Genomic DNA, 27,985 nt, shown 5'->3' on the forward strand with positions numbered 1-27,985 from the left:
CGGCCTCAATAATAATAATGTTTACAGCTTCTCCCAATAGCCAGTGGAGAAACGCCTGAACGTGTAACACAGCTATAACAGGAAATAGAGAATTTAATGCCCCGTAGAGTTACGTCACAGCAGCAGTAAAATATTTATTTTATTATATATTCCAACGACTGAAGGGTGTAGTTCTTATTGCGGCTCTTTTCAGAGTTCACCGGCCTGTTAGTGAGACCCTTGAGAGGTTTTGTTTGCATGTTTAATTAAAACCTGGAATTTCTGGAATATCATGTAATCAGAGATCCAGTCTCTCATGAGGTTTTTTTACTGGATCCTGCAGCTTGTTTCAAACACTCATTGCGTTTTTTTTTTTCAGGCCTGCATTTTGTAACTGGTTCATTAAAAACAACATTAGCAGCTAATGAAGAAGCATTCAGAAAACCTGGACTGAGACCTGGAAAGTCATGGAGATGAAGGCTTTGGAAAGCTCTGAGTTCACTTTATCAGTCCCTCAGTTTTCTTAAAGGATTTTATAGGACGTTCCGCCTCAGTGGCTTCATGCTCGGTGTCATGTGGGGGCCACTGCAGCTCAGGGGTGTCGGCCAGGAATGCCGAGGCTAGCGGTTGGATTCTGGCACTTAAAGCGTCCCCGAGCCGGACGCTGAACCTCCCGATGTGGGCATGCAGGAGGAAAAACTTCAGGCCCGGGCGCCACGTGCCAAATGAACGTTAAAAACCAGAATTGTGGTTGAATTGCCCGCCAGTTGTCTGATGCCTTTAAGAGACATCAAATAGCTGCAGTAAACTTCATCACCACCAACTGTGAGCGACAGTTCACTGCTCATATATGAACAATTAAACGGGAATAAAACCGTTGTCAGCGCACCAACATTTGATGCGCGGCGAGTCAGTCATCCAATCGCACGCACGCATTGGATCGTAAAAAGGTGTCGTTTACGGCGGCGGCGGCAGCAGCCAGCCAATCACTTTGTCTTTGCTTTGGCTCTTGACACCGAGCTTCAGCCACGTACGTCTGGGGTTCCTCTGTGGAGAGCCTCACAGATCTATGTTGAGCTCACTGATTAAGCAATGGCTCTTCTCTCCCTTTCAAATGACAAGCTGCCAGGGACTTTGGTTTTAAATTGTGCAATTAGTGATCTGGCATGCTTTGCTTGGCTTCAGTCAGACTCAAATCCCAGTCCAGGGCCTCGCCGAAGCACAGTCGACAACACATACTCCAGGAGCATTTGTCAGACAAATTCATCTGAGCCTCCACTTCCACTTCGCTCTCTGAGCACACTAACCTCCCTCAAATGTCAGCCAGAGTATTTACCGTCTCACCGGTGGGTAAACAGCGCTGATCCGGGTTCGGCTGCACCAGATTTACTGTGATTCTTCTCAATCAGAGCAGATAATAATTCACTCTTTCTGTTTTTTGTTTTTTCACACAGATACACAAAATTATGTTGAGTATGTACTGGCTGCTGCCAAAAGTTGAGCTGCTTCTTATACTCACTGTATAAAAAATGATCTATTTCCCCGCAGTCATAAATTATAAATATTTACATTTACAATATCCACCTAGGAGTGCTATAATAAATCTACATAATCTTGTTGGGTTTACTGCAGCAAATATATAAATTAGGTTACTCATTTTAGGTTGCAAAACTAAAAACCAGCCACCTCTTGATCATTATATTGGCTCAAAAACGAAAACTGGCTTATATAACAAAATTATTACTGTACTATATAAATAACCTAAGCTTGGATAATATTGGGAACAGCTTAGATAATAGCCTTAATATTTAATTTCCCCTTTGAAGTCGCGGCTGGGTACATTAAAAGTTCAAGAAGAATATGGTAAAACTTGTCATCACCACCAAGATTCATTTGGACATGTATTTTTAATAGACTTTTGTAGGAGTCGAATTTCCACAGCTCTGAGAACTGCTTTCATTTCAGCAGCAGTTTGTTTCATGTCTAAAGCCGAGCATCAGGAGTCTCGCATCTGACCAGCTGGGATTTAATGTGCCTTGCTGATAGATGAAAAACTTGCTAAGTTGCAGAAAAATATTCTGAATTACAAGTACCTTTCCCCTCCTCCTCATCCTCCTCCTCCTCCTCCTCCTCCTCCTCTCGCACCCAGAAGTACAGCTGGATACTAAATATCATTTTTCTGGTTGGTGGAAACGACGCTCATCTGCAGAAATGGCATTATCTGCCATTTATCACTGCTGTATTTGCTGTGGTAATTAACTTTTTAATGCTGGGAATTTTGATATCTATTACAAATTAGCGCTCCTTTTTTTTTTTTGTGCTCCTCATCGGGGACACAACAAACACGAGACGTTCGACACATTACAATGCAAATTTCCCTCTGCAGCTTTTGTTCTGTCGCAGTGACAACTGTTGGACCGGCGCACCGAGCACGAGCAGCCAAACAGGATGTTCGAACATTCACCCACAGCAGATACAAGCATCAGTGGTGAGAAGAAATAAAATTGTGGAAATCATGGCCGACAGTATATGTCCCAATTTCCAGTTCAGGCTTTCAAATCTATGAGAGTGATTTTACTGATGATCACTTCCCTCCCTGAGGAACAGGAGCTGTAAATGTTAACAACACAGAGTTTTTAGAAGCTGGCACAGGCTGAAATCCCATCTCTCTGCCAATATATCTTTCTGCTGTTTAATGTGCTTTAACCCAGCGTCATTGGCAGGGATGGAAAGTAACTCTGCATTTACTTTTCTACTTAAGTACAAATTTGAGATACTTCTTTGTTACTGTATGCAAGCATTTGCATAATATTTCTACTAAAATGTAAATGTTGTTGGTATTACAGCAGCTGCCCCGACACGCTGCAACATCACGATGTTCTAATCCATGTTAATGTAATTATAAGCCATAGTATATATGATAAAATTACACTCATACATTAATGACGTGAGTAGGTCGATCATCCCAAAACAACGTATACGAATGCTGGAGTGCGACAGGCTTACAGAGACTTCGTCATCACCTGGTGAACGGTCGCCGTTTGCTTGAGTTTAGCACCAAAACTACATGGTTAGTTTTAGGAAAAGGTCGTGGTTTGGGTTCAAGATGTTACGGTTACGTACTTCACGTAATTTAAGTACGTTATGTAAACTCAGTACGTAACATAACTTCAGTACTTTGCGTAGGTTCTGTATGTAACTTCCGTACGTAGCGTAGCTTGACTACTTAACGTAACTTCAGTGCGTTATGTAAGTTTGACTCCTGGGTCAAAGTTCCTGTGTTTGTCTGACCTTCCATCACCTCGCCCTCCACATGAGGACTTTCCTGATCATTATGCTACGTCAGCTGACCTCCATCTTTGCTCCCGCCATAATATTTTCACCACTAGAGGTCGCTGCCTAACAATAAAGCTAAATATGAGTGGTAATAACCTTCTTGAACATACACAGCTGCTCTCGATACTTAATTACATTTTAGCTTTGTTCAGACTGTAACTGTAGCTACGTACGCTGATGTCGTGGCGTTCCATCACTCTGGATTTTACTTTGAAATCCAATTTGAGCGTCCAGAGCGTCCAAACAGAGACACATCTGTAGAAATTTTCAAGCTACCTCCAAAAGAGGTTTGGATCTGATTTGCTGAAATTTCATGTGTTTAATCTGAAGAATTGAGTCATTCCTCACCAGGAAATATTTATGATGCTCTTCTGTATATAATGTATAAACTCTCTGCCGTTGATTTTATTTCGTATCTTTTTATTTGTTCTTTTTCGACCTCCTCTTTATTCTTGCTGTTGTAAAAAGTAAATTTCCCCGGTGTGAGATCGGTAAAGTCTTATCTTTATTTCTGTTGTCCAGACTTTCTGAAATAAATCTGGATATGCTGAGAAAAGGATCTGGGCTGACAGTTTGAAGAACTGCTGCTGGTGCTAATGTACTTTTACTTAATTAGAGTTTTGTTAGCACGAGTGTTTTTAAAGCACTGCATTGTTTCTTTTACTGAAAATCTGAATAATTCTTCCACCTCTGCTCGCTGGCCGTTAGCGCTCGTTATTAACTGAAAACTTTGACCATGACCTCCCAAAGGTTTGGTGTTGATTCCAAAACAATCATTTTTTGCTCCTTTAATTTCAGGAATATAAACGTTTCAACCCTTTTTTGACCTCACAGAATATCCCAGACTGCGTAATGCATGAGTGTGAAGTGATTTTAGATCAGGACGTATCTGATGGACAGTTGATGGAAAGCTGCGGGTCTGTAATGAGGTTTGACATCATTATTGTACATTTTTTTGCTCTTCTTAGCAGGATTTCTCCTCTTCTATTTCTCTCACTTTGTCTCTTCTTGTATTTATTTTCTTCAAGTCTTTTTGCGACGTGAGATGATTTGTCTTGTGGATAAATGAACCTGAACGCTGCTGAGTGATGAAAACAATGGATTGAATGATGAATACCATTTACAAGCGTTGATTTGTGGTTTGAGTGTGAATTACAACTGGGAATCACAGCAGGTGTTTTTTTTTTTTTTTCTTTTTTGTCCGTGACACCATCGTGCCATAAATGGCACTGATCACATCCATTAATCAAGCAGCTCACAACGCTCAGGCGTTCAGGCGGACCGTGACCATTGTGCGCCGTGATGTAATATCCAGAGCTGGACTGAGAAATGCCAGCATGTTTCATCCACACGGTCCCACCATGGTAGTCTGCTCCTCTCCCAAAGCTAGCATAGCAATTACAGCCGCTGTCAGTCACTGTCAGATGTGGCATCGGTGATCAATCCAGCCCGTTGGACTCAGGACATTAGACATGAACATACATGCAGGGGAGTTAAATCCTCCCCCAGCTCCCCGGCCTGCTGTTCAATCAGCTTCCTCCGCTGGGACCCAACGGGAATCCATTTTGTGTTGCAGGCTGCTGTTTCTCCTGCTCCTTGTCAAGCGACATCTGTCTGTTTCAACCCACAAAACTCCAACTATTCCCCTTCATCCATAAAATCCAACATTTAATTTTTTTTTTTTACTGCTATCAAAACAGTGTTTGACAGCGTGCTTTGTGTTTGTGGCCATCCTTGTTGTTTTTTTTTCCTGCATTGTCCTGATTCTGTTAGATAACTGGCCAGATGCAGCAACGTCACCAAACAATGGTCCAAAACATCAAAGTGTCCCGTCATGTTTTGGCATCAGTCCCTCAGAATCAGTCAGTTCCAACTTCTTTCTACAACTCCCACGTTACGCTGGCGTTTCTGTGGTGCAAGAGGCAAAAATTCAATGACCAGAATGCACTGCAGCAGTAAAACATGGTCGCTGTTTCAGTGTTTCATTCAGTGCTGCACAGTGACGCAAAGTGTTAGCACACAAAGAAACTGCACTTTCCTGTTTACTTTCACAGATATTTTGGATTAAAACTGCTCATTAAACTTCACACAGATGCAACATTTACTGAACTGTCCAATCACCACCCAGACTTTCAAAATAAAGCTTGCTGAGAAACATTTCAGCTGACGCCTGCAGCTCGGCAGGTTTAGGAAAAGATCGTGGTTTGGGTTAAAACACAGACGTACGTACGAACACGTGTGTGACGTAAGTTATGCTAACTTCCGTACGTAACTTGATGTAAGTCAGCGTAGACTTTTGGTTCTAAACAGGATAAGAGCTCTGGCCTCCGTCCAGCCCGACCTCCCCCCCACGCGGACTTTGTCGCTCTTTATGCTACTTCGCCCCCTGCTGGTACTGCACCTCCATGCACGCATGCACACTGACCTGCTATCCTGCGATCCTGGTAGATCGGCAGATCTATCGCACGCTTTGCCGTGATGCTGGCCTGCTTTTGAGTAATGGTGGCCTTGCAAACGCTGATTTTGATAAACTCCATCCATGTCACATTTTTTAAAACCCTTTCATCACCACTCCAGTCATTGTGGAGTTTCAGCCCTTTAACATCTGGGTTTGGTAAAACATATTGACCTGATTGATGGTTTAAAGCACGATTTAGTCGTTGCTCTTTTCAGCTTTCAGCCAAAAAGAAGAGGTGGCCCCCGGGGGGGCAGCCAGGGACAGCCTCCCCAGATGTCCTCAGCGAGCCCCTGCCTGTTAGGATCAGCAGGAAATCAATAAGTGGAATAGAAGCAGCAGAGACAAGTGGGTACATCTGGGGCAAAAATGGCAACACGTGATCACGAAATAAGTTGTGGAGCATCCTGAACAGCACAGAGCGCTTTGTGTTAGAGTATCTGAAGCCAGTTTTTCCTCTAAGTGCACAGTTATCACGGTGTCAAACCTCCGAGGGAAAAAGGCATAATAGCCCCATTCTTAACTTTATTTCATCGTAGCTTCTGTGCATGTACATTACTCTCACCCGCCCCTGTCGCCCTCACACAGCACAACAGATAGAGATCTATAACTATGGCCACTCTGGAGGGAAGCGGGGGGAAAGGGCTTTGTAAGGCTTCGGGTCCCCGCCTGCACGGCTGCGCTGTTGCGCTCCTGCATGGGTAAAGAAACAGCCATACACACTGACCTCAGAGCTGTTGTTTAATCACCAGGGCATTTTAATGGCTTGTCAGAGTAATGAAATATGGTTGGAGGCTACCTGGTGCAAACATTACGATAAATCCCTCTCACACAAGCCTACGCAGGGCTTAATGGTTATAAATCATCACTTTGGGGAGAGAAAAATGACAGCTATTAAAATAATGAATGGGATGATTAATTTTTCACATTAAAGATTAAAAGCTACGAGAGGTATCATCAGATATTTGAGCCGCCGTAAACGTTTGAAAGTGAGAGCTTATTTTCCGCACTTTATGACGCCCTCCGTTTCTTCACTGTCATCCAAGTTTCTGCCCCCTTTTTTATTTTTTCCCCCCGTCGCTGTGTGCGCCGGCTGGGTGCGCCTGCCGACACACAGGCATTCCTTACACCTAATTTGTGCTCTTGTAAAAGTGCTCTGAGGAAAAGCCTTGAAGAACACTCATTGCTTGAGGCAGTACAGGACCCTCTCAGCCTCTCTGCGGGGGCTCCTCAAGGCTCTCACCGACATTATTTCATACCTCTAAAGCTGTCACACCTATAGCCCTTCACAAGAAGAATAAGAAGAGCCGGCCAGAGGAAGTTTGCTTTTTTGGGGGGGGTGGGGGGCTGTTCTTGTCAGCTTCCCCAGCTACATCTGCTCCGCTGTTAGCGAGAGCTGATTAGTCAACTTTCTGCTTGGGAACGCATGTCGAACAAAGACGGTATATAATAACACGCGCTCACTGAGCTGGCATAAATCCCCATGTATAGACAAACTATGACAAGCTTTCTCTCCCCGTCAGATGGCTCCCAGGAGAAGGTGTGTTATTGCACATAGATTCCTAATTCAGCTTTCACTTCCAGGGGACTCGCCGTGTTGTTCAGACATACATCACCCAAATTGCAAGGCGAAAGATTAGAGGGGAGAAGCGTAATTAGAACATTAATAACCATACATGTTAGGGAACATAAGTAATTGAGTTTTTTATGATGAATGGGAATGTAAACAAAAGGCAGGAGACTGAGAGGTTCAATTAGATATTCCAAGCAGGGCTCTGTCTCAGCAGAGACATGAATGTAGGCTTCTCCCACTGTTGCCCAATTATTTCTGTGTTCTCAGGCAATGATAGTATTGCTTGTCCATCTGCAGCCTTCAAAGGGATATTCAAATCGTCTCATTGAAGCAACGGCTCCATTTGTTGGCAGAGAATAAATTGTTGGCTGGAAATTTTCTCCGCTCAGAGCAAAGCCAGGTATTTGTGCAGCTAAAGTTATTTACAAAGTGGTGGGAAATTTAAATGACTCCTCTGGCGTTTCCGCGTGCCTCTTTTTTTCTTTGATTTTTGCCTTTTTTTGTGTGTGTGCGTGCGTGTGTGTGCGTGTGTGGTTTTCCTTTCTGTTTTCATTCCTCATGCTGTCACCGGAGACACGCGTGATGGCCGCCCACACCTCCTTCATGTTCTTCCAGCTCTTCTTTGCCGTCTCCTAATGATCCAGGGACACCAAATAAAGGGCCACTGAAACAAAATGGCCACCTTAGCTGCCCACTTATATCTCAACCCTCCCCTCTCGAATCAATTCTGACATTTCATTCTGCCCTTATAGAAGGTAATGGTGCATTCAGAGGTTGTTACCGATAATGTTGAAGCGGTATTGCTTGGTTTCATTGGGTAGACGTACTGTAACCTCTGCTGCAGGACGGCTCCGGCTGCTCTCTCCACTGTACCTGCTCTCCTGTTGTTTGTCCTCTCAGGCTGAGACGTCGGTATTTACCGCCTCAAATATCTCTTTTTTTGCACAAGCGGGAGCATTTTTTGTTAACAAGTAACCAACTAGTGTTTGTATTTTCCTCCCACTCTTGTGTTCACACAACATGAAGTGAAAACACCCTTTTATGTCGGCTAGTCAATATGCTGTTTCTAATATATTATTTACTGCCTATGGGCTGTATATCAGAATGCACTGAACAACCGCTTCGGTTTCGCAGTCATAATCATGTAGAGAGAAATCACAGAGCCAGATGTCTGGCCCTCATTTTACAGCATTTATGTTTTCCTCTGAGTTTATGTAAAATTCATCCTTCCCTGTTTTATTTATTCCCCCGTTTTCACAGACTCAACAATTAGTCAATTCCCAATCAACAAGAGAAAAGAAATTGCTTTTAATTACTTTTGATAAATGACAAATTGTGTTGGCATGGCTCCCTGCAAATGCTTAATCAGGTGCGGGGCGGGGTAGGGAGGCGGTTACTGGGAGAAGGGATTTCTGCTGGGATGAAATCAATGCGCTTTCTCCGCGGTTCGCCGGCTGGGCTTCTGGGCTGCAGCCAACCTGAGGCCTGCAAAGATACAGCAGTCAGCAGAAATGACGCCCTGTGTGAGAGCGCTCGCACACGGAGGCGTGAGCGCGCTCCAGCACACGCATGTGCTGCATGCACGGGCCGTGCCGCAGACGTGTTCGCTGCAGACGGTGATGCAGATGCACATTCATTCATTCAGTCACTTCCTCTGTCACCGAAATAATAAAGTCACTGTCTCATAATGGTGTTACCTAAATGTAATAGCACCTCTGTAAATGTGTAGAGAATGAAATGAAGGCTGATGTACGGCCACCAAACGTGATTACAAGAAGCTCCACCGTCATTATTTCTCCCGTCTCTGAATTCAAACATGCTTTTTTTTTCTATGTATATTTTGAAAAGGTACTGAAGGTGGAAGAGGAAGTGTGAGCAAACAACAACAACAACAAACCAGCTTTGTTTGTCAGCTCATGCTAGCTGGAGAAGCTGCACAGAAAAACATCAAATCCTGTTTTTGCGTCTTTCCTGTGTCCGGATAAAAAAGAAGAGCATGTTTATTAGTGTTGGTAGGTTTATGCTTTCAGTGTTCATGCTAAGCTAAGCTAACAACTTCTTGACTTCAGCTGTAAACTGAGCGACCAGATATGAGATCGATATTGATCTCATGAAAAAAAAAAAGAAAAGCAGTCCAAAATGTCGAACTGTGCCTTTAAAGAAACGTTAATATTCTACAACATAAAAACACACGCAGTACGATCAACAGGAAGAGTTTGTTTCATTCCGTAAAATCAACTTTTCACAGCGTTGCAGTATTGTAGTCATCAGAGGTCCAGTGTGCAGGATTTACTGGCACCTAGTGGTGAGGTTTCAAACTGCAACCAGCTGCTAAAAAAAAGTCCCTCTGAGAGCAAGTGTTTAGTTTGTCCTTTCTGAGCCACTGTAGAAACATGGCGGTGCAATATGGTGGACGACCCCAGATGGGTTGTTTAATCTGTAACAAGGCGTCACCTGTTCGAAAATCTTTGTATGTTTTGGATGAAAGTTTAGCCTGAAAAGTGAATAATTGTAAATGTTCATGAAATGTCAGTAAGTTGAAAATGCACGAATATTAAAATGTAGTGAAATGAGTAAAATGTGAGTATAATTACAAAGTCTGTCTCTTGACTAAGCGTATTCAGTCTTTTCTGCCGGCGGCTATCAGACGAACACTTTTTATTTCCTCAGCTGTGTATCACACACTCATTCACAAACATACCCACGCTGCACCTCTTCCTGCTGCCGTCTGGGTCTGAACACGAGCTTTATTTCTTCATTTCTTTATTTCCAGGGTTCGGCAGCACCTGTGGCAGCAGCAGCGAGTCGAGTGACACAGCTTCAGCCCGACCGGCTTTACCTGTACATGGAGACCCCCAGCTGGGCAGGTCAGCCTCCGCAAACCCTTTCCCTTTGTGAAACGTCCATGTCCTCTCTGTGTTTGGGCCGAGCGCGTTCAGCTGCTCCGAACGGGATTCTTTAAAGCTCATTAACAGCTATGAAAACCCTGCGCAGACAGAAAGTGAAGCATGGTCTGCAGTGCATGGCCTTTCTTCTGTTCTTTTCCAGCTGAATCTGCTAAAGAAGCCAGTGGCAGCCCAGCTCGTCTGTGCAGGTTCATGTTTGTATTTGAGTGCAGAAGAAAACTGCGACTGCGTACTTTAAAGGTCATTTATCTGTGGCCTGGCTAGAAAAGAGAAATCCTGGTTTTTAGATTCTCTGCATGTCGAAGAGCTTTGTGTCTCGTCTGCTTCCTTCCACGCATGAATCCACGTTTTGACATCCCGTCGTCCGAATGTGTTTTTAATTTTCCTCCCATGCCGCAGGCTAACCTTGTTTTTGCTGACCTCCAGTGGCTGCAGTGATGTAGCGTGTACGTGTGGTGCGCTGTGACATCACAGGTGGGCGTGGTCAGAGGTGCGACACACGTGAAACCTTCAAGCTGCTTTTCTGCTTGATAAGAAATTTTCTTTATTCTGCTTTATTTGCGATGGTCCCCCCGGGGGCAGTGGGGGTGGGGGGCACGCGCACCTGGGCGGCTGACACCCATTGATCCACCAATCCAGCTTTATGCCACTTCAGCCTTTGCTCAGCTGTTTCTGAGCACATGAACAGTCGGCGTTTTTCTGGTTTTGCGACGCTTTCCGTCGATGTTTGGATCTCAGCTCCAGCTGCTCCGTTTGGAAACGAGCGTCACGTTCTGAGTCCGGCTCTTCGTTCTCACCTGACCTCGCACGAGAAGCCAAACGCTCCGCAGTTTGAGAAACGGCGTCACGGCCTCTCGCTGCGGGTACTGTAATGTCGCCTGTATGTATGCACGCCTTACTCTCCCCTATCCGGCCATATTGCGCTAATGTGTGCTGGTTAAGTAGCGGAAGACTAGAGAAAGACTCTTATCCATATGCCTGAGAGCCCAGGAGCCGGCAGGATCTCTCCCCAGATGGAGTCCTCTGCCTCCCCGCCCGTCCTCCGCGGAGCCATATAGCAGGTGGCAGTCAGGATCAATGGGCCTCCGCCATTACCTCCTCTCCACTTCACATCTCCAGCCTCATCTCCAGGGGGGGCCCGCGGGGCACGCGGCGCATCTAGCTGCAGCACACCGGGAGAAATAGGGACGTTTTCCATTAGTCTAATTGCTCGGTTATAGTTCTATATTATTGCCGTGATCACCACTGCGGCTTGGTAATGATGGACCTCCCGTGCCCCCACGTATAGCTGGTGGGTGTTATGTCTCCCCCGTCACCGCCCATTCCAACTCCACTTGCAGTGGGTGTGAGAGGAGAGAACAAACTTAACACCGGGAAGAAAACAGGAGGATAAACAACCGGAACAAAAAAAAAGAGAAAGAGCTCTTCAAATGTTTTGATGTAAGAGTTTAATCAAATAGCCTCAGCTATTTACATTCTCAACAGGTGCAGCATTTGGCTGATTTATGGAATAAACACTGGAGTTCTAGTGCTTGTTCATTTGCCTCCGCTAAAAACTGGCAATATGGGGCTAATTTGCAATAATTTGCTGCTGCTGTGGCCACTGGTTAAGAATGTTTATATAATCATGATATAATAAGAAAAATGAAAATGAGTTTTTCACGCAGTTCAGGCCCCGTCAAACACAGCTCACGGACTCGCTAAATGATAATTACATTCCTGAAGCACAGTATTACATTTTAGCCTCTTACATGGACTTTGTTCGCGGTAAATGGGGGAGTATTATTTTCAGTCTGAGGCGATATGACCAAGTATTATTCCCACATCTGAGCTCCCCTCGTACAGTAGAAGGTTCTCCCCCCATCAGCGATTACACGAGAAGTCTTCCATCAGTCAGCAGATGAGGTGAGGATTATAATGAATTAATTTACCCTCAAAGACTCTGCCTTTCTTCTTTCTGGGTAGAATATCTATTTGCATAACGCAGTCTCTTATGATCGAGACATTGGAAAAGCTTTAGCTTAAGCGGACTGGACTAATCGCTGCTGAATATTTCACCGCTGACCTGTAGCTCCGCGCTCGGGCCGGCACATAAAAGCCGCTTCCTGTTTTGGATTTCCTCTCGTACATTAGGATTGTTGCTGATTATCTCTCCTCTTATTCCTTAGGAGAAAATCCTTGGCTGTGATTCCTGTTTTTTTTTTTTTTTTTTCTGTTTAATACAGGTGTGGGTATTGATCTTTGCCTTTGCTGCAGGGGAGTGTGTTCACTTAAAAGGCCCACTGATGTAGCAGAGCTTATTAAACAAATAGGCCGGAGAACAAGGCCACAATCGCTTTGAATCATGGAAGAGGTTGCCCGTCTTAAAGCACCACTATATCAAATATGAAACGCTCTGCTAACAAGGTGTGTAATCTATTTTAATCAGATCATATTTTATGAAACAAGGAGAAGGTTGAACTTAAGTAAGAGAGAAAGATGGAGATTCTGGGGAGGTTGGGGATTGTATTTTGAAATTGAATGTGACGGCCAGGGACCATGACTTGATTTTACATGCATGGCTTTATAATGAAGGCACGCCAAATGGTCAGTTATGGTTAACTTTAGGGGGAGCTGGAGCATTGCTGTAATGGGAGGCTAATTCAAGGCCCATGACGCCTTGACAGGCTGCAGAGCGGAGCCGGAATATGGATAAGGATGTAAGTTAGCCGCTGTGGGGCCGAAGCAAAGGTCTGTTTGCCTGTAAATCGCCGGGTTGCCTGAGGATATAACAGGGTCAACAGCGGCGTGGCGTGTTTTCCTGAGCCAACGCCGACATACGCTAGAGAAACACACTCGCTAACTCGCTCCAAGTGACGCGCAGGAGTGACTCCATGTTGTCAGGCCATGATCCTTTTTATATGTCTTTACACTGGCTGGGTTCATAGGCGAGTGTTTTCAATCACGTTTTTTTTCTCTTGCGCCATAAATTGTTTCAGATCCTGTGACACCAGACTTGGTTATGAATATATGAATATAGATACACTCCGAAGACCTTAGGAAGCTCCACTAGTCAGACAAGGTAATGGATAGAGAGATATTATATACTGCTCTGTGAAGCACCACTTGGTAGCAAAGCTTTGCCTGGATTTTAATAATCATAAGACAACATTTAACAGCAAACGTCTGCCCAGAGCACTGAAATACATCAAATTTGTGTCTTAAGGTGAGGCTGACGCACAGTTCCTCTTCCCCTGTAATGGTAAATAATCAGAGGTGTTAAATATTGCTTGGAGAAGCAGCGCCGTGCGGATTTCAGTGATAACAATGCAGGAGAATAGTGAAGCCGAGTGTGTCACACAGGCCTTGTTCTCCATAAAAAAATGCTGTGCTGTTTGATAAAAAGTGCAGATATTAATAGGTATCTATTAATAGATAGAGTTAGTATTCATTGCTCTGGGAAGCATCACTTGTTCTAAAAGCTTCCTGTGAATAAGGCCAAAGAAATTCCCCAGATATCAGTCATTGTAGCGGCGCTAACAGAGAGCATTTAACACCAAAAATGTTAACAAATGAAGATGACAAGCGGTCCCTTTTCGCCGCAAATTCTCCACATATGCACGTTTTCTGGGCCCCGAAGTGTTTTCCTCCGCCACCGACACCAACACCACCACAGGGGTAATGAGGAAAAAAGGGAGGAGGAGGAGGAGCAGAGGGAGGAAGAGGAGGGGTGCCTGCGTCTTTAAAAGCTAGATGGAGTGAGGGAGTGGGGCGGACGGGTGGCTGGCAGGATTGTGCTGACGGCAGGGCTTTGGTTCAGAGCATGCCCATTAGAGGGAGCCATAAATCCTGGGCTCTCTGGGCCGGGCTGTGTCAGCAGTCCACTGAATGAATTGATTTTAAACGCCACTGAAAAAAAGAGAAAGTGCAAGAGAGAGAGAGGGAGAGAGAGTGACTATTTAATTCACCCTCCGCCACAAGCCCACACCCCGTTCCACCCCGCTTCTCAATTCAGGACTGTCGCTGGAAAGGGGGAGGAGAGAAGTCTAGAAACACTGAAACTGTCACCAGCAACAAGCCCAGGGCTACACGGCCCCCACGCCTTTGATTTAAACAGGAGGGAAACACACAAACCAAGAGCATAATCTCAAATTCCATACAGCATTTGTTCTCTCCCACCCCTCTAATTTTTCCTCTCAGCCCTCTCCTTTTATATCTCCACAAGAGAAATGAGACATATCGTAAAAAAAAAAAAAGAGAGAGAAGAGAAAAAATGGCGCCGCAGCATTTGAAATTCAAATGTGTTGGATTTTGAAATTGATGTATGTGTTTATTCATTTACGAGCAGCATCCATGTGTGCATGCATTTATATATTATCAGCAGCAATGAAACGCCGGGCAGGAGGCTCGCAGCCCATCTTTCTCCCCGCGTCCCCCCTCGTCTTTGTCTCCTCCTCGAGCTGTGGCCGCCGTCTTATGGCCCAAAAATATGTCTCCACGCAGTAAATTGTGCACGAGCGCCAGTTTCAGGCAGCAGCACTTATTGTATGCAAACGCATTTAATGTGTGCGCTAACTTTGTGTTTGTGGCGCTGCGTCCGTCCCACGCTGTGACATCCCTCTGCGTACCTGTTGGAGCGTCTTCACGCGCTTCCTTTTGTGCCACGTTGCAGAGAGCAGTGCTCTAAGAGACCGCGAGGGGCCGGGCTGAGGACGCCGCAGTGCATCTGGACTATAGGCAGGAGACAGGGCGTCTTCATCAGTGTGAAAATCACACACACACACACACACACACACACACACACACACACAATAATCACATTAAAGCTGAACTCTTTAACGCCTTTAGATCCAGATTCAACCTGTTTTTTATTGTCAGATGATGAGTTTGGACTGTCTTGGATTTATGGCGTTGTCGGACTGCTTTACAGGTAGGAACGCACCGTATTTAACCAGGTTTCAGTCATATAACCTGCCTTAATTATTCCCGTTTAAATATCTATACGTTTTGCCTTTTTACTGAATGATCTAACACCACCTGACCTCAAGGTGGCGCAAGTCAGCTCAGGCTTTTCGTTGATTAGATATAAACTCGTTCATCAGAGGTAATAATGAATTAATTTCTGCAGCAAAGCTCAGTTAGCATCCTGCATCATGTGGGTCCACCAAATCCTGCTGACGATACAAGAAAGCCTACATGTGCTCACTGCTGCCCTCTGGCTGTCAGGAGTATTAATAACCATCAGTTCAAACTAACTATAGCTGCTGATTTTCAGTTAGCTCAGAGCGGCTAAAAGCCTGCAGAGATGACGCTGCTGTTGTCGCCTCACACACTCCCCTCAGTCATCGGCAGAGCAAAAATATTGATTAATGGAGCTTTAAAGGCTCGTTTTGTTGGCTTGTTCTTATGGTTAGCCTGGATTCACTCATTTGAAAACCAAATTTTTGCAGAACAAAACATCTGTGGTAAAATCTGCCTGCGTAATATAAACATGAAATGATATGAAGGGGAGGGGGGAGGCAGCGAGAGGGGCGGGGGCAGCGTCCTCTCTGGCTCATTACGCTGTTTAAAGAGCCGGCGCCTCCGAATCACCTGCACAGCTCCACGCTTCAAACAAGCTCAGCCACCAGGGATCATACATCAACTTCTCCACCCGTCCCCTGGCTTCACTTTTTCACTATTCGCCTCCCGACACACGACCGTCACACAGAGTGTGGGAAACGCTGCTCGTTGAATACTGATGTCACGCCTGCTACAAAAGGAATAATAAATTAGTTACAAACCAGCGTTATATTGTTATATTGTATGTGATCATGGATGTAATTGGATGCTTCCGGTGGACTTGCAGCATCCGAGGCCCAGTTTGTGGCCTCGCCATCCTTAATGCATGGCTCTCTTCTGCATGTAAAATGTACACTTTCTCATGCCTAATTACCCACCGGCTAAGGCATGAAGAGGACTCGCTGCGGATTACTATAAAGATTGCGAGGATATTTCACTTTGAAAAATGGCAAAGCACACAGGACTAAGGGCTTGATTACAAGGAGTGGGGCACACAGCCTCTACATCTTCCTTCCCTCATTTCAATTATGGCTGACTGGAGGCACGGCGCTGCCACCGTCCTCAAATAAAACTAAAATATGATAAAGCTGAAATATCAGGCCCGGGACTGCTCGGAGCCCGGAGCCATGTAAGGCGCTGATACTCGGCACGTAATTACAACATTTGCCAATATTTTTTTGACGGGAGGTTCAGCGTGGATATGAGTGAAAGGGGGGAAGGGAAGGCATGAAGAGTGTTCATGACACATGATAAAAAGCACATTTCATTTTGCCTTCCCTGTGGATAACTGGAGACATGCCTGCATAGAGCTGCCACGGCTCTCCCCCCTGTGAAACCGGTGGTAGCGGTGTTATTTTTAAGTTGCGAGATCATTGCTCATGTGTAAGATGCATGAGCTAACAGAGAGGATCGGCTGTCATAACGGAGGACGGCGAGCGCGAGGAGCGCCAGAAAGAGCGTGTCGTCCCCAGTCAGATGTTCCAGGAAACAAGGCGCTCCCGTGTTTGAAATAAAGTGCTGTGAAATGGCATCTCAAGCATTCAGCAGCTGTGAACAAATATTTTTTAATAATGGAGGACAGAAGAACGTGCTACAAAGCATCTTCTCTATTCAACTCATGTTTGCCCTTTTAAATGCTGCCCTCCGCGACCCCCCGCAGATGGCGGTGATGTGCGACGAGGCCGGTTTCTCACCGTGATGCCCCGGCAAGGTGGATCTCCTCTGGAGTCCAGATCCCTCGGCGGCCCCAGCACCCCGGGCGGCCCGGCCGCGGCCTCCTTCACGTCAGTGTTAATAACCGTCCGAGCCACGCGGGGTCAAGGCGCCGCCTTCCTGAGGAAACCCCAGCCAGCGTGGCGCACAGTCTCCTGCTACACGGGGAGCATGAGAATGAATGGGAATTGACAGAGGATTTGCTATGAATGTAATCTATCTTAGCACATTTTAAATTTAACCGTTAATTGCTTTGAGAATAGTCGTGGTTCGAGCTCTGTTTATTTGTCAGGCTACAGCTTATAAGATAAACAATTTAGCAATTAAATTTAGCAAAAACACACGTTTACCAAACATGTGCTCTGGGAGCTGACACGGTAACTCTCAGCAGACTCATGTCAGTGTTATCTCCGTATAAATCCTCTCTTATGACTGCGAGCAGCTCCAAATGAATAGCACCAGTGAGGCCGTTAAACAGAAGTACGACTTCGTTTTCAGTAGTTTCCTCTTTCTTTCCCTCTTTTTTGGAAATACTGGTTAAACTTGAAAAAAGGAAGATTCAAACTGATGCTTTTTTTTGTTATTGTTGCACGTGTGATTTTGCAGATCTGACTTTGCTCGTTAAATGTGAACGACTGACGCCGTCTCCTCTTCCTCTGGCGCGATCAGTCGCTCGAGCTCTTCGGATGAACAATCTCCACGTTCTGTGTGTTTTGCGTTGCTCTGTTTTCTCGGACGGTTGAAATGGCTCCAGCAGCTGCTTTTCAAACTGAGGGAGGAAATGTTTTGCAGAGGGAAGAGCCTCTGCAGCAAAATCCAGAACGATTCCGCCCCCTTCGCTCGTCACAGAGTGGGGGATTCAATCAAAAGTCTGCCCTGTGACCTGTTCTCCGAGAAACAAACAGCCAGCAGAGTCTCCGAAGACCAAAGCCATCAGAGGAGGGCGGCTTGTGTGCGAGCTAAATCGTGGCACCTTCCTGAAAGCTTCCATCATGGAAAAATTGTTAGTTGTCGCAGTGGAGAGTGACTAGCATGGCGGTACATTGATACATTGATGCAGTGAATGCCTCGGACAGTGCAGTAAAAGTGCTGAGGTTGAAATTAAGCTGTTATCTCTGGCATGTATCACTGGGGAGGCAAGAAGCAGTGGTGCAAAGGCAGCAGCCTGTTTGCTTTACTGTTATTGCCTCTGCACGTCCGTCCTCGTCTGACTTCTGCTCATGTTCGGACATTTTAAATGCAGCTCCGAGTTTGTCCCTCTTTGATGTTTACGAGCCGTCTTTTAAAGAACATCAGTCCTCTGTGTGTCTGCAAACTTCATTAGCGTAGCCGCATGTGGCATAAACATTAAACATTTCCACCTTAACTTTAAGAAATCGGTGTAATTACCACAAACACACAGGACCATCACTGAGAAAAGCGGTGTCCTGATTCAGTGCTGCACCTTACGCTGCGTGGAAACCTCATCGCTCTCCATTTACCAAGAAGAGGAATTTATTGGTGTTTATTCCAAATGTTACAAAACAGGTCAAAGTTGTGTTTAAAAAATGGAAAAAGTTGCTGTTTTGGTGAAAATTGGAGGTTAGTGTTAGTATTATTTTCTACTTAGAGGGACTGTGGTGCATAATCAGCAGCTCATTAGTGTTCTGTCCCTATTTTTATCTTCACTTTGAATGAACAAAAGGATATTCTAAGCTGTCCTGGTATTACGAGGATTTAATTTTAGAGTGAACAGTGTTTTCTTGCAGCAGGAAACAAAAGAAATTTGCATTGGGGTCATTAAATCGTGTTAACCAGCTCTCCTTTCACAGGATTTGTACATGTTTTGGTGGAACTCTGAGGAAAGCTTAACTGATGAGCTTTAACTTTGTGCCACTTTGTGCTCGGTTTGGTGCGACAAACGCTGACCATAAATCCTCGTGTTTGCAGAGAGAAGCAGGCCTTTTGAGACAGGCCTTTATTCCTAATGTCCCCTGTTTTTACTCGTTGTCTTGATAATTTCAGCATAATGCACATTTCCACTGACTGATTGCTTTCTGCTAAGTTCTCATCTTCACTAAGGAAAATAGAAACTTTCTTCGGAGCAACACCAGGAAATATTGTGGCCCTAACTTTCAGAACACTTTCACTGGCATGAGCTGGAGGCTATAATGGTCTCATTTGTTTACTAGTGAGGTAAACAAATGTATCACAATTAATTTGACAATGATATATTGATGTTCGAAAATGCTGCACATAGCACCTTTAAAAAACTTATTTCAATGCATAGTATCATAAAGCAGACAGTGAGTAATTTCCCTGAGGCGCAACATTTGGTTGATGTGACAAAATTCAAAATCTGGACCTCCGTGTTTTCAGATTTCTCCGAACACGGAGGACATAATGTTTTCCGGATCCCGAGATAAGTTTGCTCGTTAAAAGTTCAGGGCGCTCGTACGTCATATTTGTCTTCCTCGGCTGCGGCGAGCGAGGGAACATAGGTGGAGGTGCTGGTTCTGTCACGCCGCGCTGACAACCCCATGAGTAATCTGGTGCATGATAAACAGAGGGTCGAGGTGTCACGGGAACACCTCAGCGACTGGCACAAGGGTAATTACTCTTCCTGCGTGGGTGCAACTCAAAATTTTTGAACCTTTTCTTTCTCCAATCATACTTGATGGATTGAGTGGAAGAGGGCGATCATCTGGTTCTTAGCAGGCTCACTGAGCGTGGTAGGCCTCTGTTGATTAATGATATCTGCTGCAAGTCACCAAAAGCGGAAATTAAGTATTTCTGTTTAAATGTAACATTTGTCTCCTTTGCTGGTGTTGAAAAAGGCATTTGTCAAAATCCCCGGGCTTTGGCGAAAGGTGGATTTCCTCTGGGAGCATGCTGGGAATTACTCCCTACTTTCACATTAATGGCATTCAGTGTTCCTATTTTATACCTTGAATCTACTTTTCACCCTTTCACCTTTCCGACGTAGTTTGAATATGGAATCGGTCGCCTTCAAAGCCTCCGGCCGTGTGACAGTTTAGGATTAAGCATGTTGTGGATTGTTGCAGAAAGACGAGGAGTGACCTTGGCCGTACGAGAGGAAGCCGTTCCTGATGGCATCTCTGTTCGCGGCGGGCACACGGGAGGGCTTCTGGTGGTTTCACTGGTTGAGTTGGGTTACCGTTTGTCCTGATGGCGAGCCCCGCCGCGCTGGAACAGAACAGACTCCGGCTCCTGAGGAGACTAATGGTTACAGGGCCTGGCCATCGTCCAGTGCTGCCCCAGCTACTGCCTCTCCCGTCGCTGGGATATCATTACCTCCAATGTGTTACATCAGACTCGCTTGGTCAGGCTCTGAAACAGTCAATACTCCACAATTTAGAAAATCAGCCAAGTTTGCAGAAACAAAGAGGCAATATCGGAAATAAAGACGGATATATAATCTGACGCCAGGCATTTTTTCATGCCGGGTGAATTATTTGTTGTCCGGAAGGTGGAGGCGCAGAAGGGGTAGAGGGGAAGGAGGGAGGGAGCCAGGGATCTGTCAGGGGTTAGGGGAGGTGGTCAAGCGGCCTGAATAAACGTGCAAATCACAGCGCCCAACCACTGACCCTCCCCATCTCATACAAGCAGCCTCTACTTTTTCCATCAATGGAAATCTAATTGCTTGAAAGGCGATCAATGAAAACTAAATTGGTTTTGTGTGGAAGCGCGCATGGAATAAGCTCTGAGCTGTTTTAATGTGTGTTGGTTTTGCATCTTAAATCATGGTAATATTTGGAGTGGGCCCCCGCTCTCTGGAGGGGGTAAAGTTTGGTAGTGTCAAGGCACCGGGGAGGAGGCACTCAATCAAGCTCCTAATAAAAATCACAGCCTTAATTGTTTTTCCAAACTCATAAATCGTCCAACTTAATGGGTTAATATTAAGACTTATACGAGGATGGCGGGGTGCTCGTTTCGGAGCGGCCGGGAGCTCCTCTTTGTGGAGCTGCGACCACTGATAACCCTCTAGTGATCTGATATGACTAATCCCCTCTAATCCTTAATACACTCCTTAACATGCTCCTAACTGACAGCAGTCGATATGGGTGCACTTCTCTGTCTTATCGCTGATCTCTTTGTCTTTGTACACTCTCTGCAGCGAAATTCGCTCTTCCACTCATCCTTTCGACCGCCCATCGCTGGCACATCTGCATCAGTGTCACACATTTTAGCTGCGAGTGCTTCTCGATAAGCAGAGGGTTGATCAGAGTTTTGAAATTGCGCCGGCTCGCGGGTTACCTCAGGGCGCGCAGGACGTGAGGAGCGCCATAAGGAGCCAGTATCCGAAACTGCCGCTTCCCCCCGCACTCGTCTTCCCGGCGGACTCCAAGATGGACTGCACAGGAGGTCGGGATGCAGCTGGTGGCCCCCGATCGTGTAGCCTTACCCAGGAAAGAACAGTCCCAGCAGAGTAATTTATTGACAGCATTGAGATGTGTTCCTGGCCAGGTGCTTCTCTCAGCCATCCCTCAGGTGCTTATCTATCAGTTATCAGTGCAGACAGAGCACAGACCCAGGTTGTATTTCTGTCTGCTATTGTAATTACATTGTAATTGATCCGGGGGTGTGCTGGGCAGTGCCCATGCAGTAACTTTGCAAGGGCTTTCTTTCCTCTTGTTATCTGCAGAAGTGCTCCAGTTGTAAGCAAACCTCGTGCTGTTTTTTACAACCTTACAAATCCTCTGGAAAAAGTTTAACGCTAAAAAAAAAAAGCGATTACATGGCAGATAAGATGAAACTGAGAAACATGTTTGTCCGAGAATACGTCTTCATTGAGATTCATCTCGTGGACGTGCAGAAAAAACATACAAAACAAATGTTGATTTGTTGCCGTGTGCACATTTGTAATCGTTTTAAAAACCCTCAGACTGACAGAAATGCTTACATGTCAATATCTGCTTTATAGGAATTAATGTTGATCCTGTAAATCCGAGAGCGTGTCTTTTCAGTATGGGTGCCATCGCTCCCGCAACAACAAACAGCGCCGTTTGTGTATCATTCCAATCACGCATATTAACCAGCCCTCGCCACCCATCAATCTTCCCGACGCCATTTTGTAACTGATGCTGAAATGATGTTATAAATGATGTTTGAAAATATCCCCGTGCTGCCCTGCATCAGCAGTCTGAAGGCCTATCAGATGTTCTCCGCACACATCTGTGAGCCGTATTCACCTCCGGGAAATTAGCAATCAACCTTTTACCAGCCAACACCTGTATAAGGAACACAACATTTCCCCCATCCAGCCGCTCGTAATGTCAGGTCACACACTCTGCACGCCCGTTGTGTTGGAAATGTTATTGTTACGTTGATAGTAATTTCACATTGCTAATCACTGTCGTGGCATGTAATTTGCATGTCGGCCCCCTCTGTGTAATAACAACAGCCTTAAAGCGCCGCCGAAACCATGCGAACGCGGCGCCGGTCCATGCTGTTGCAGCTCTTGAAGCTCTTGTGCAGTCTAATGTAAGTATGCACGCTCTCCCTCATGATCCCTCATTTATCATTTTGACACTGGCTACTTTTTTGAAGTGGAGAAAAATGTTGCAGTCAGCTCTTCCTTTGGTCTCGGAAAATATGTGCGAATGGCTGCGTGTGTGTGTGTTGGCGCGCGCGTTCGCCGCTGCTTAAGGAAGATAGAGAAGAGGAGCGTGTGTGTGTACGTGCGTGCGCGCGCTCCTGTACGCTATTGTGTGTTTGCGTACATGCATCAGTATGATTAAGGAGTATGGGAACATGGCATTGGCCATTTACTGCTGATAAACCGGAGTGTGCATATATTGTAGTGTTGCGTCGCCATTTCTCGCTTGCTTGTTATTCTTATGCCGATGCTCCATCTATCCTGCTTTATGTAAGACAAATTGTATCCTATTTTAAGAAGCTTGTTGACCTGATACAGAAACAAAACTGCTCCAAAACTCTTATGTTTTTCTATCATCGAGCAGCGTTTGAGCTCGCTTAAGTTCACTCCGTGCAGCCGTCCGTCGTCATTAAAGCACCTTTCAGTCCAATTATGACCTACAAACACTGTTTAGCAGAACTCCTGACATTTACCTGAGCTCGGACTAATATCCCCGTTAAATTACATCAATAGATATCTGAATAGGTATCTATATTGATTGCCGTGGAGTCGATTGCTGACATTATGATCCTTCTTACAGTGTGCTGGTGGCGAGCCTCTGATAAACAGTCTGATCCATCTAGCTGCACAGAGGGATAATGTTACTTGGCTTTTCAGTGTGTGTGTGTGTGTGTGTGTGTGTGTGTGCGTGTGTGCATGTGTTAGCGTGCATGTGTGTGTGTGTGTGTGTGTGTGTTGGGAGTGTGTCATGGCAGGTTACAAATGAGTTTGTTTGTGTTCTGGCCGCAGAAACCTTTTATGCCCCGGGCTGTGTGTGTTGTGTGGGTGGGTCTTGGTGAATGTGATAGAGACTAAGGATCTGTGTGTGTGTGTGTGTGTGTGTGTGTGTGTGTGTGTGTGTGCACGTGCCCAAATAGCTTTATATGAGTGGGATGGTTATGAGTTTGAGATGCCTTTTTAGTATTTTGTCTGTTGTTACCACCCTAAGCCATATAGTTTCCTGTCCACTCGGTTTCGATCCGCGTGCTCGCGCTGAGGTCAAGCAGGTGACCTATTGGTAAAAGTGCCTTGCGTGCCAATAAATGCCTAGCAGTATTAATCACATAGGAGCCCTCACTCTGTGAAGAGGTCAATGCTTTAAAGGGCACCCAGAGAGCTGCCTAAGACTGAAATACAGCCAGGGCATCTTTCCGGTTGAATGTACCAAAAGTTTTATTAGTTCCCCCAATGAGGTCAGTCTGCCCTGCATAAATGAAATCTGTCGATATCCCATTATAGGCTTTTGGAACTTGATTGTGAGGCATCTGTCAGATGCATATTTCATTCTAAATTTAGTTAGCTGGCTGTAAGTAATGCATACATTACCACCAGCTTATTTCCCAGTGTACACGGCTGCAGAACATCTGTTTTTCTATTAAGTGAGAGATGAAATATTAATCTGAAAGCAGATCTGGTGCGAGTCAATCACTGACAGGCCGCGGTGACAGCTGCTGTGAAAGTAACACTATCATGTCAGGTGTCTGCCTGGATACATCTGATCACGACGTCAACACACACCGTAGCTCAGAGCCAAAACACGAACGGGTTCGCCAGATCAAATGGACTGTTTTATGAACTGGGTCGATCTAAGCTGGTAATTGGAGAGCGGTTACAGTTAGAGAAACGCGGCGTTGATCTGTTCAAAAGGAAGACGCTCGCATCCTGAAATTCACCCGCCGCTACAGTTTAGCCATTAGCTGCGAGCACACACAGGAGGGCTTCAGGCTGTGAGATGCGGGTAATAACCACGGGGGCGCTGATTTGTAGAAGGAACGGAGACCAAAATCAACGTGGATCACATGGTCGGGGAGTGGGAATGAGCAAAACACCGACAACCATAATTTTCAGCAAAATTAGTCATCTGCATTGTCTCAAAGTCGTTCCCATGTACGCCTGCCTTAACAGATGTGCACGATCAATATAATGTACGCTCTTCTTCCTCTCAGTCTGCCTGTTGAACGTGCCGCCATTTGGAAAACGGTGATGACCTCCGTGTGATGTAACGTCGAAGAGTAAACACATGAAGTCTATTTTTACTCAGCACAGGAAGGCCTTTGGTTATCATGAATGATAAGTCCAGCATTAATCACTAAATGCATCATCCACCTATTGAATGCATCAATCCATTCAGTGAATTCATTGAACAAACAGAGATCCATACTATGCAATTATTGCCTTCTAAATAGCCCCTGTGAATACTTGAAAAGCTAATTGTATGTCAATACCGCTCAAAGGTGAACTCTATTGACGTGCAGCATTTTGAAGAATTTAGTATTTGGCTCGGTTGCCAGGTGACGCGGGCACTAGACCTTTGCTACGCCACCGCTACACCTCTTCTACACCCTTTACAGCCTCTGCATTGCTTCTCAGTGTTGTGTAACAGCAGGACGTGCACAGCAGCGAAAAGGCTTTGTTGTTTTGGATCAGAATGCAGGAATTAGACATAGCCGAATGTTAGCTTCGCTGGCCTGAATGCGGATTACTTATTTGTCTTTTTATATGTATTTTTTTAAATGAACAGAGATGTTGCTTTTGTGTCGTACAGGAGAAACATCTGCCTCCTGAAGTGATCCAGTGTGACGCCTAGAAAGCACTTAGAGTGTGCAGACCTCCACAAAGGCTGCAAAATCCTCTTTGTTTTCCGACTGAATCTGAAAAACGTTGCTTTAACACAGCTGAAATGTGGACATTGGTTACAACCAGAAGATATGTGTAAATGTTTAAATGACCAATGAATGACTTCACAGCAGCAGCAGTGGCTTCACATTCAGTTTTTTTTTTAATCTTTCTCTTTTCTGACATACTTCTAACCAAAAACAGGACTGAAAGCTCAATAAAAATGCAGAGCAGAGCATGTTTTACCGCACGTGAAACGCTGCTCGCCTTCGCTCTCTGACCCACATGCAGTATCAGTGACTTCCATTGTTACGAGGCGAGCTGCACTGTACGTCCCTGCAGATTTGCCTTCAGGCCCGGCAGAACTGTCCTCCCTTTTGAGCTAAAGATGCTTGGACATTAGCATACACAGGTTGTCACGGGTAAATGAATGACAAGACTTTCATCTCCCCATGTGTCAGCCTCGCTTAGCGGTGACACGGTTCAATGTGCCCGCAAAGTGCCACTTCGGTTGCCTGTGGAACCAGCGTACGATTGAAACCCTGCCTCACAAAGATTACTTAATAAATAGAATAATTTCACCATCAATATTATCCCAGCTTTGTGACAATGTCAAAAGAGAGCGAGAAAACAACCAATCTATATTTGCTCTGAAACTTTGCCATCCTGCTCGTGTTGCGTGCGGCCATTGAAACTGTATTAAAAACGGAGCTTTCATGTTTTTCTGGCTGGTTTCGTGTGTTTTCCTTTCTGTGTTTCCCTCTGCTGTGTTTTCCTCACGTTTGACTTGTGATGCCGTCGGTCACGGTGAGCTTTTATTATTTGGCACATGCAGACGCACAAACTTTTTACAGCTTTATACAGATACGGTTGCTGAACTCAATTACTTTACATAATCTTAACCCTGATAGTTAAAGGGATGTCAATTAGTTTTTGTTGGCGATATTTAACGCTCATTAAAAAATCAAATGTGCTCGGGCTCACTTTGCCGAGAGAAAATTTAAAAGCTGAATATTTTATGAGACCTGTCTTGTCTGTCTTGATGACTGTGACTAGTTCTGCTAGCAGCTGCTCCAGATTCCACAAAGCCACCCGTGATCCGGGCCCGAAACTTCTGACGTCCCGTCCTCAAAATGGATGACATCTTGATTCCCCGGTAATGAAATCATCACTGGGATATTGCAGACGGTTTTAATTTTGATTAAAAGTCATTTTTTAAAGAGATGACCTCAAACATCTCACTTCTCTCATCTCCGCTCTAATTCTTCATTTCCCATTGCTCGGAGCTGAAGTCCTGAGTTGGCAAAATTCCGCTCGCGAATAGGAGACGTTTATCAAATTTCTCCATTAATCTGATGTGCAGGCCTTGATTAAAATGCTACCCCACACAGACGACGCAGATGCTCGCAGTGCAGACTTATAGGAACGTACAGATTGATACAGATGTGCTGTGCTGCTCCACCTTGTTCGGACGCAGAGGGTGGCTGCGGCGCCAATCGATAAAGGGAATACTCTGTGATTGGGGCGGTCGGCTTTTGTCTTTAGTGTTTATCCTGACTCAGCACAAAGTCAAAAAGGCAGCATGTGACCGCAGGGAAGAGCGATGTGCCGAATCCCCCCCACCGCCGCCGGCGCCGCCACCCCCTCCTCCTCCCTCCTCTCGGCATCTGACGGTCAGGGATTCCACAGAGCGAGCAGAGATTGATTCCCCCCCACCCACAGATAGGGCTTGTTTTTCACATAGGGTGATATGAGACTTTCAGAGGGGGTCTGGGGGGAGGGGGTGTTGTGCAGGGGCAGTGGGATTGGTATTGGTGGAGATGACAGGATGGTGATGCGGGGATAGGCAGGACTGATTGGAGTTGAGAAAGAAGTGAAAAACTGAGACAGAGATGGAAAAGCAGAGGCCGGCTCCCCGAGACTGCAGGGATTTACCCGCCGCTGCGTTCGACCACCCCCCGAGCCCAGAGACCCTCTCAGGCCGGCCAGTGTTGCTTCTGGCGAAGTCGTCCTCCTGCGTATAGATCCGCTGTCTCCTAATGCTGATTGATATTAATCAAATTGTCTTTGACTGACACAGCAGCCAGGAGGCACGATTTTTTAACCCAAAAGGCAATTTTCTGAAATGGGCCCGGGTTGAAGTCCGCAGGCGTTCTCGCCGACTGCTCCTGCCAGGGCCGCTGACCCCTGGATAGCACATGTAATGGATGAGTACATATGCCTCGTGCTGTCTCCCTCTCTCTGAGCGGAGGAGACATGAACTAATTAATTACGGGGGATGTTGGCCAGGCTGGACGCTGACACGATCGTTGTGGCTGTGTGGTTATTGACTACTCCGCAGAGGAAAGTTGCTCATTTAGCACTGTGTTGCGAGCCTGGGAGGTCACTGATCATTGTGGAAGGAGCATATGCTCTGTGTTTGTCTGTCTCTCGGCTTGTGTTTGCGTGTGCGTGAGAGCATGTGCGATTTTCGTCCCGCGCGTGTGGCAGGTATTAATTGCACGATGGCGCTCGCGAACAAATGTGCACACGTCACTTTTCTTTGCATTGATTTGATGCGCGCGGTGGTAAAGTAGAGGCGGTTATAATGGGCAGCCTTTATTTCTCCAAGCTCAGAAGTGGTTGTGGACATTCCAAGTACATGGCAAGTAGAGTAGATTAGAGGGTTATGCCCTTGAACATCTCCGGTTCTCTGTATTATTCTGAAAATATAGATTACAGACTCGGGG

General features: G+C 45.6%; 1 protein-coding gene across 8 annotated transcripts in view; it reads left to right on the forward strand.

Moving 5' to 3' along the window:
- Positions 1-27,985, forward strand: part of LOC139344008 (RNA binding protein fox-1 homolog 3-like) — a 349,683-nt gene that overhangs the window by 160,308 nt on the left and 161,390 nt on the right. For all 8 annotated transcript variants that reach the window (XM_070981885.1, XM_070981888.1, XM_070981891.1 and 5 more), the window contains one exon: positions 10,117-10,210. In XM_070981885.1, the coding sequence (XP_070837986.1) occupies positions 10,189-10,210 (22 nt within the window). In that variant the 5' untranslated portion in view covers positions 10,117-10,188. The remainder of the gene's footprint in view (positions 1-10,116; positions 10,211-27,985) is intronic.

This window comes from Chaetodon trifascialis, chromosome 15, assembly GCF_039877785.1.
Source record: "Chaetodon trifascialis isolate fChaTrf1 chromosome 15, fChaTrf1.hap1, whole genome shotgun sequence".
In the NCBI taxonomy this organism is placed as follows: domain Eukaryota; kingdom Metazoa; phylum Chordata; class Actinopteri; order Chaetodontiformes; family Chaetodontidae; genus Chaetodon; species Chaetodon trifascialis.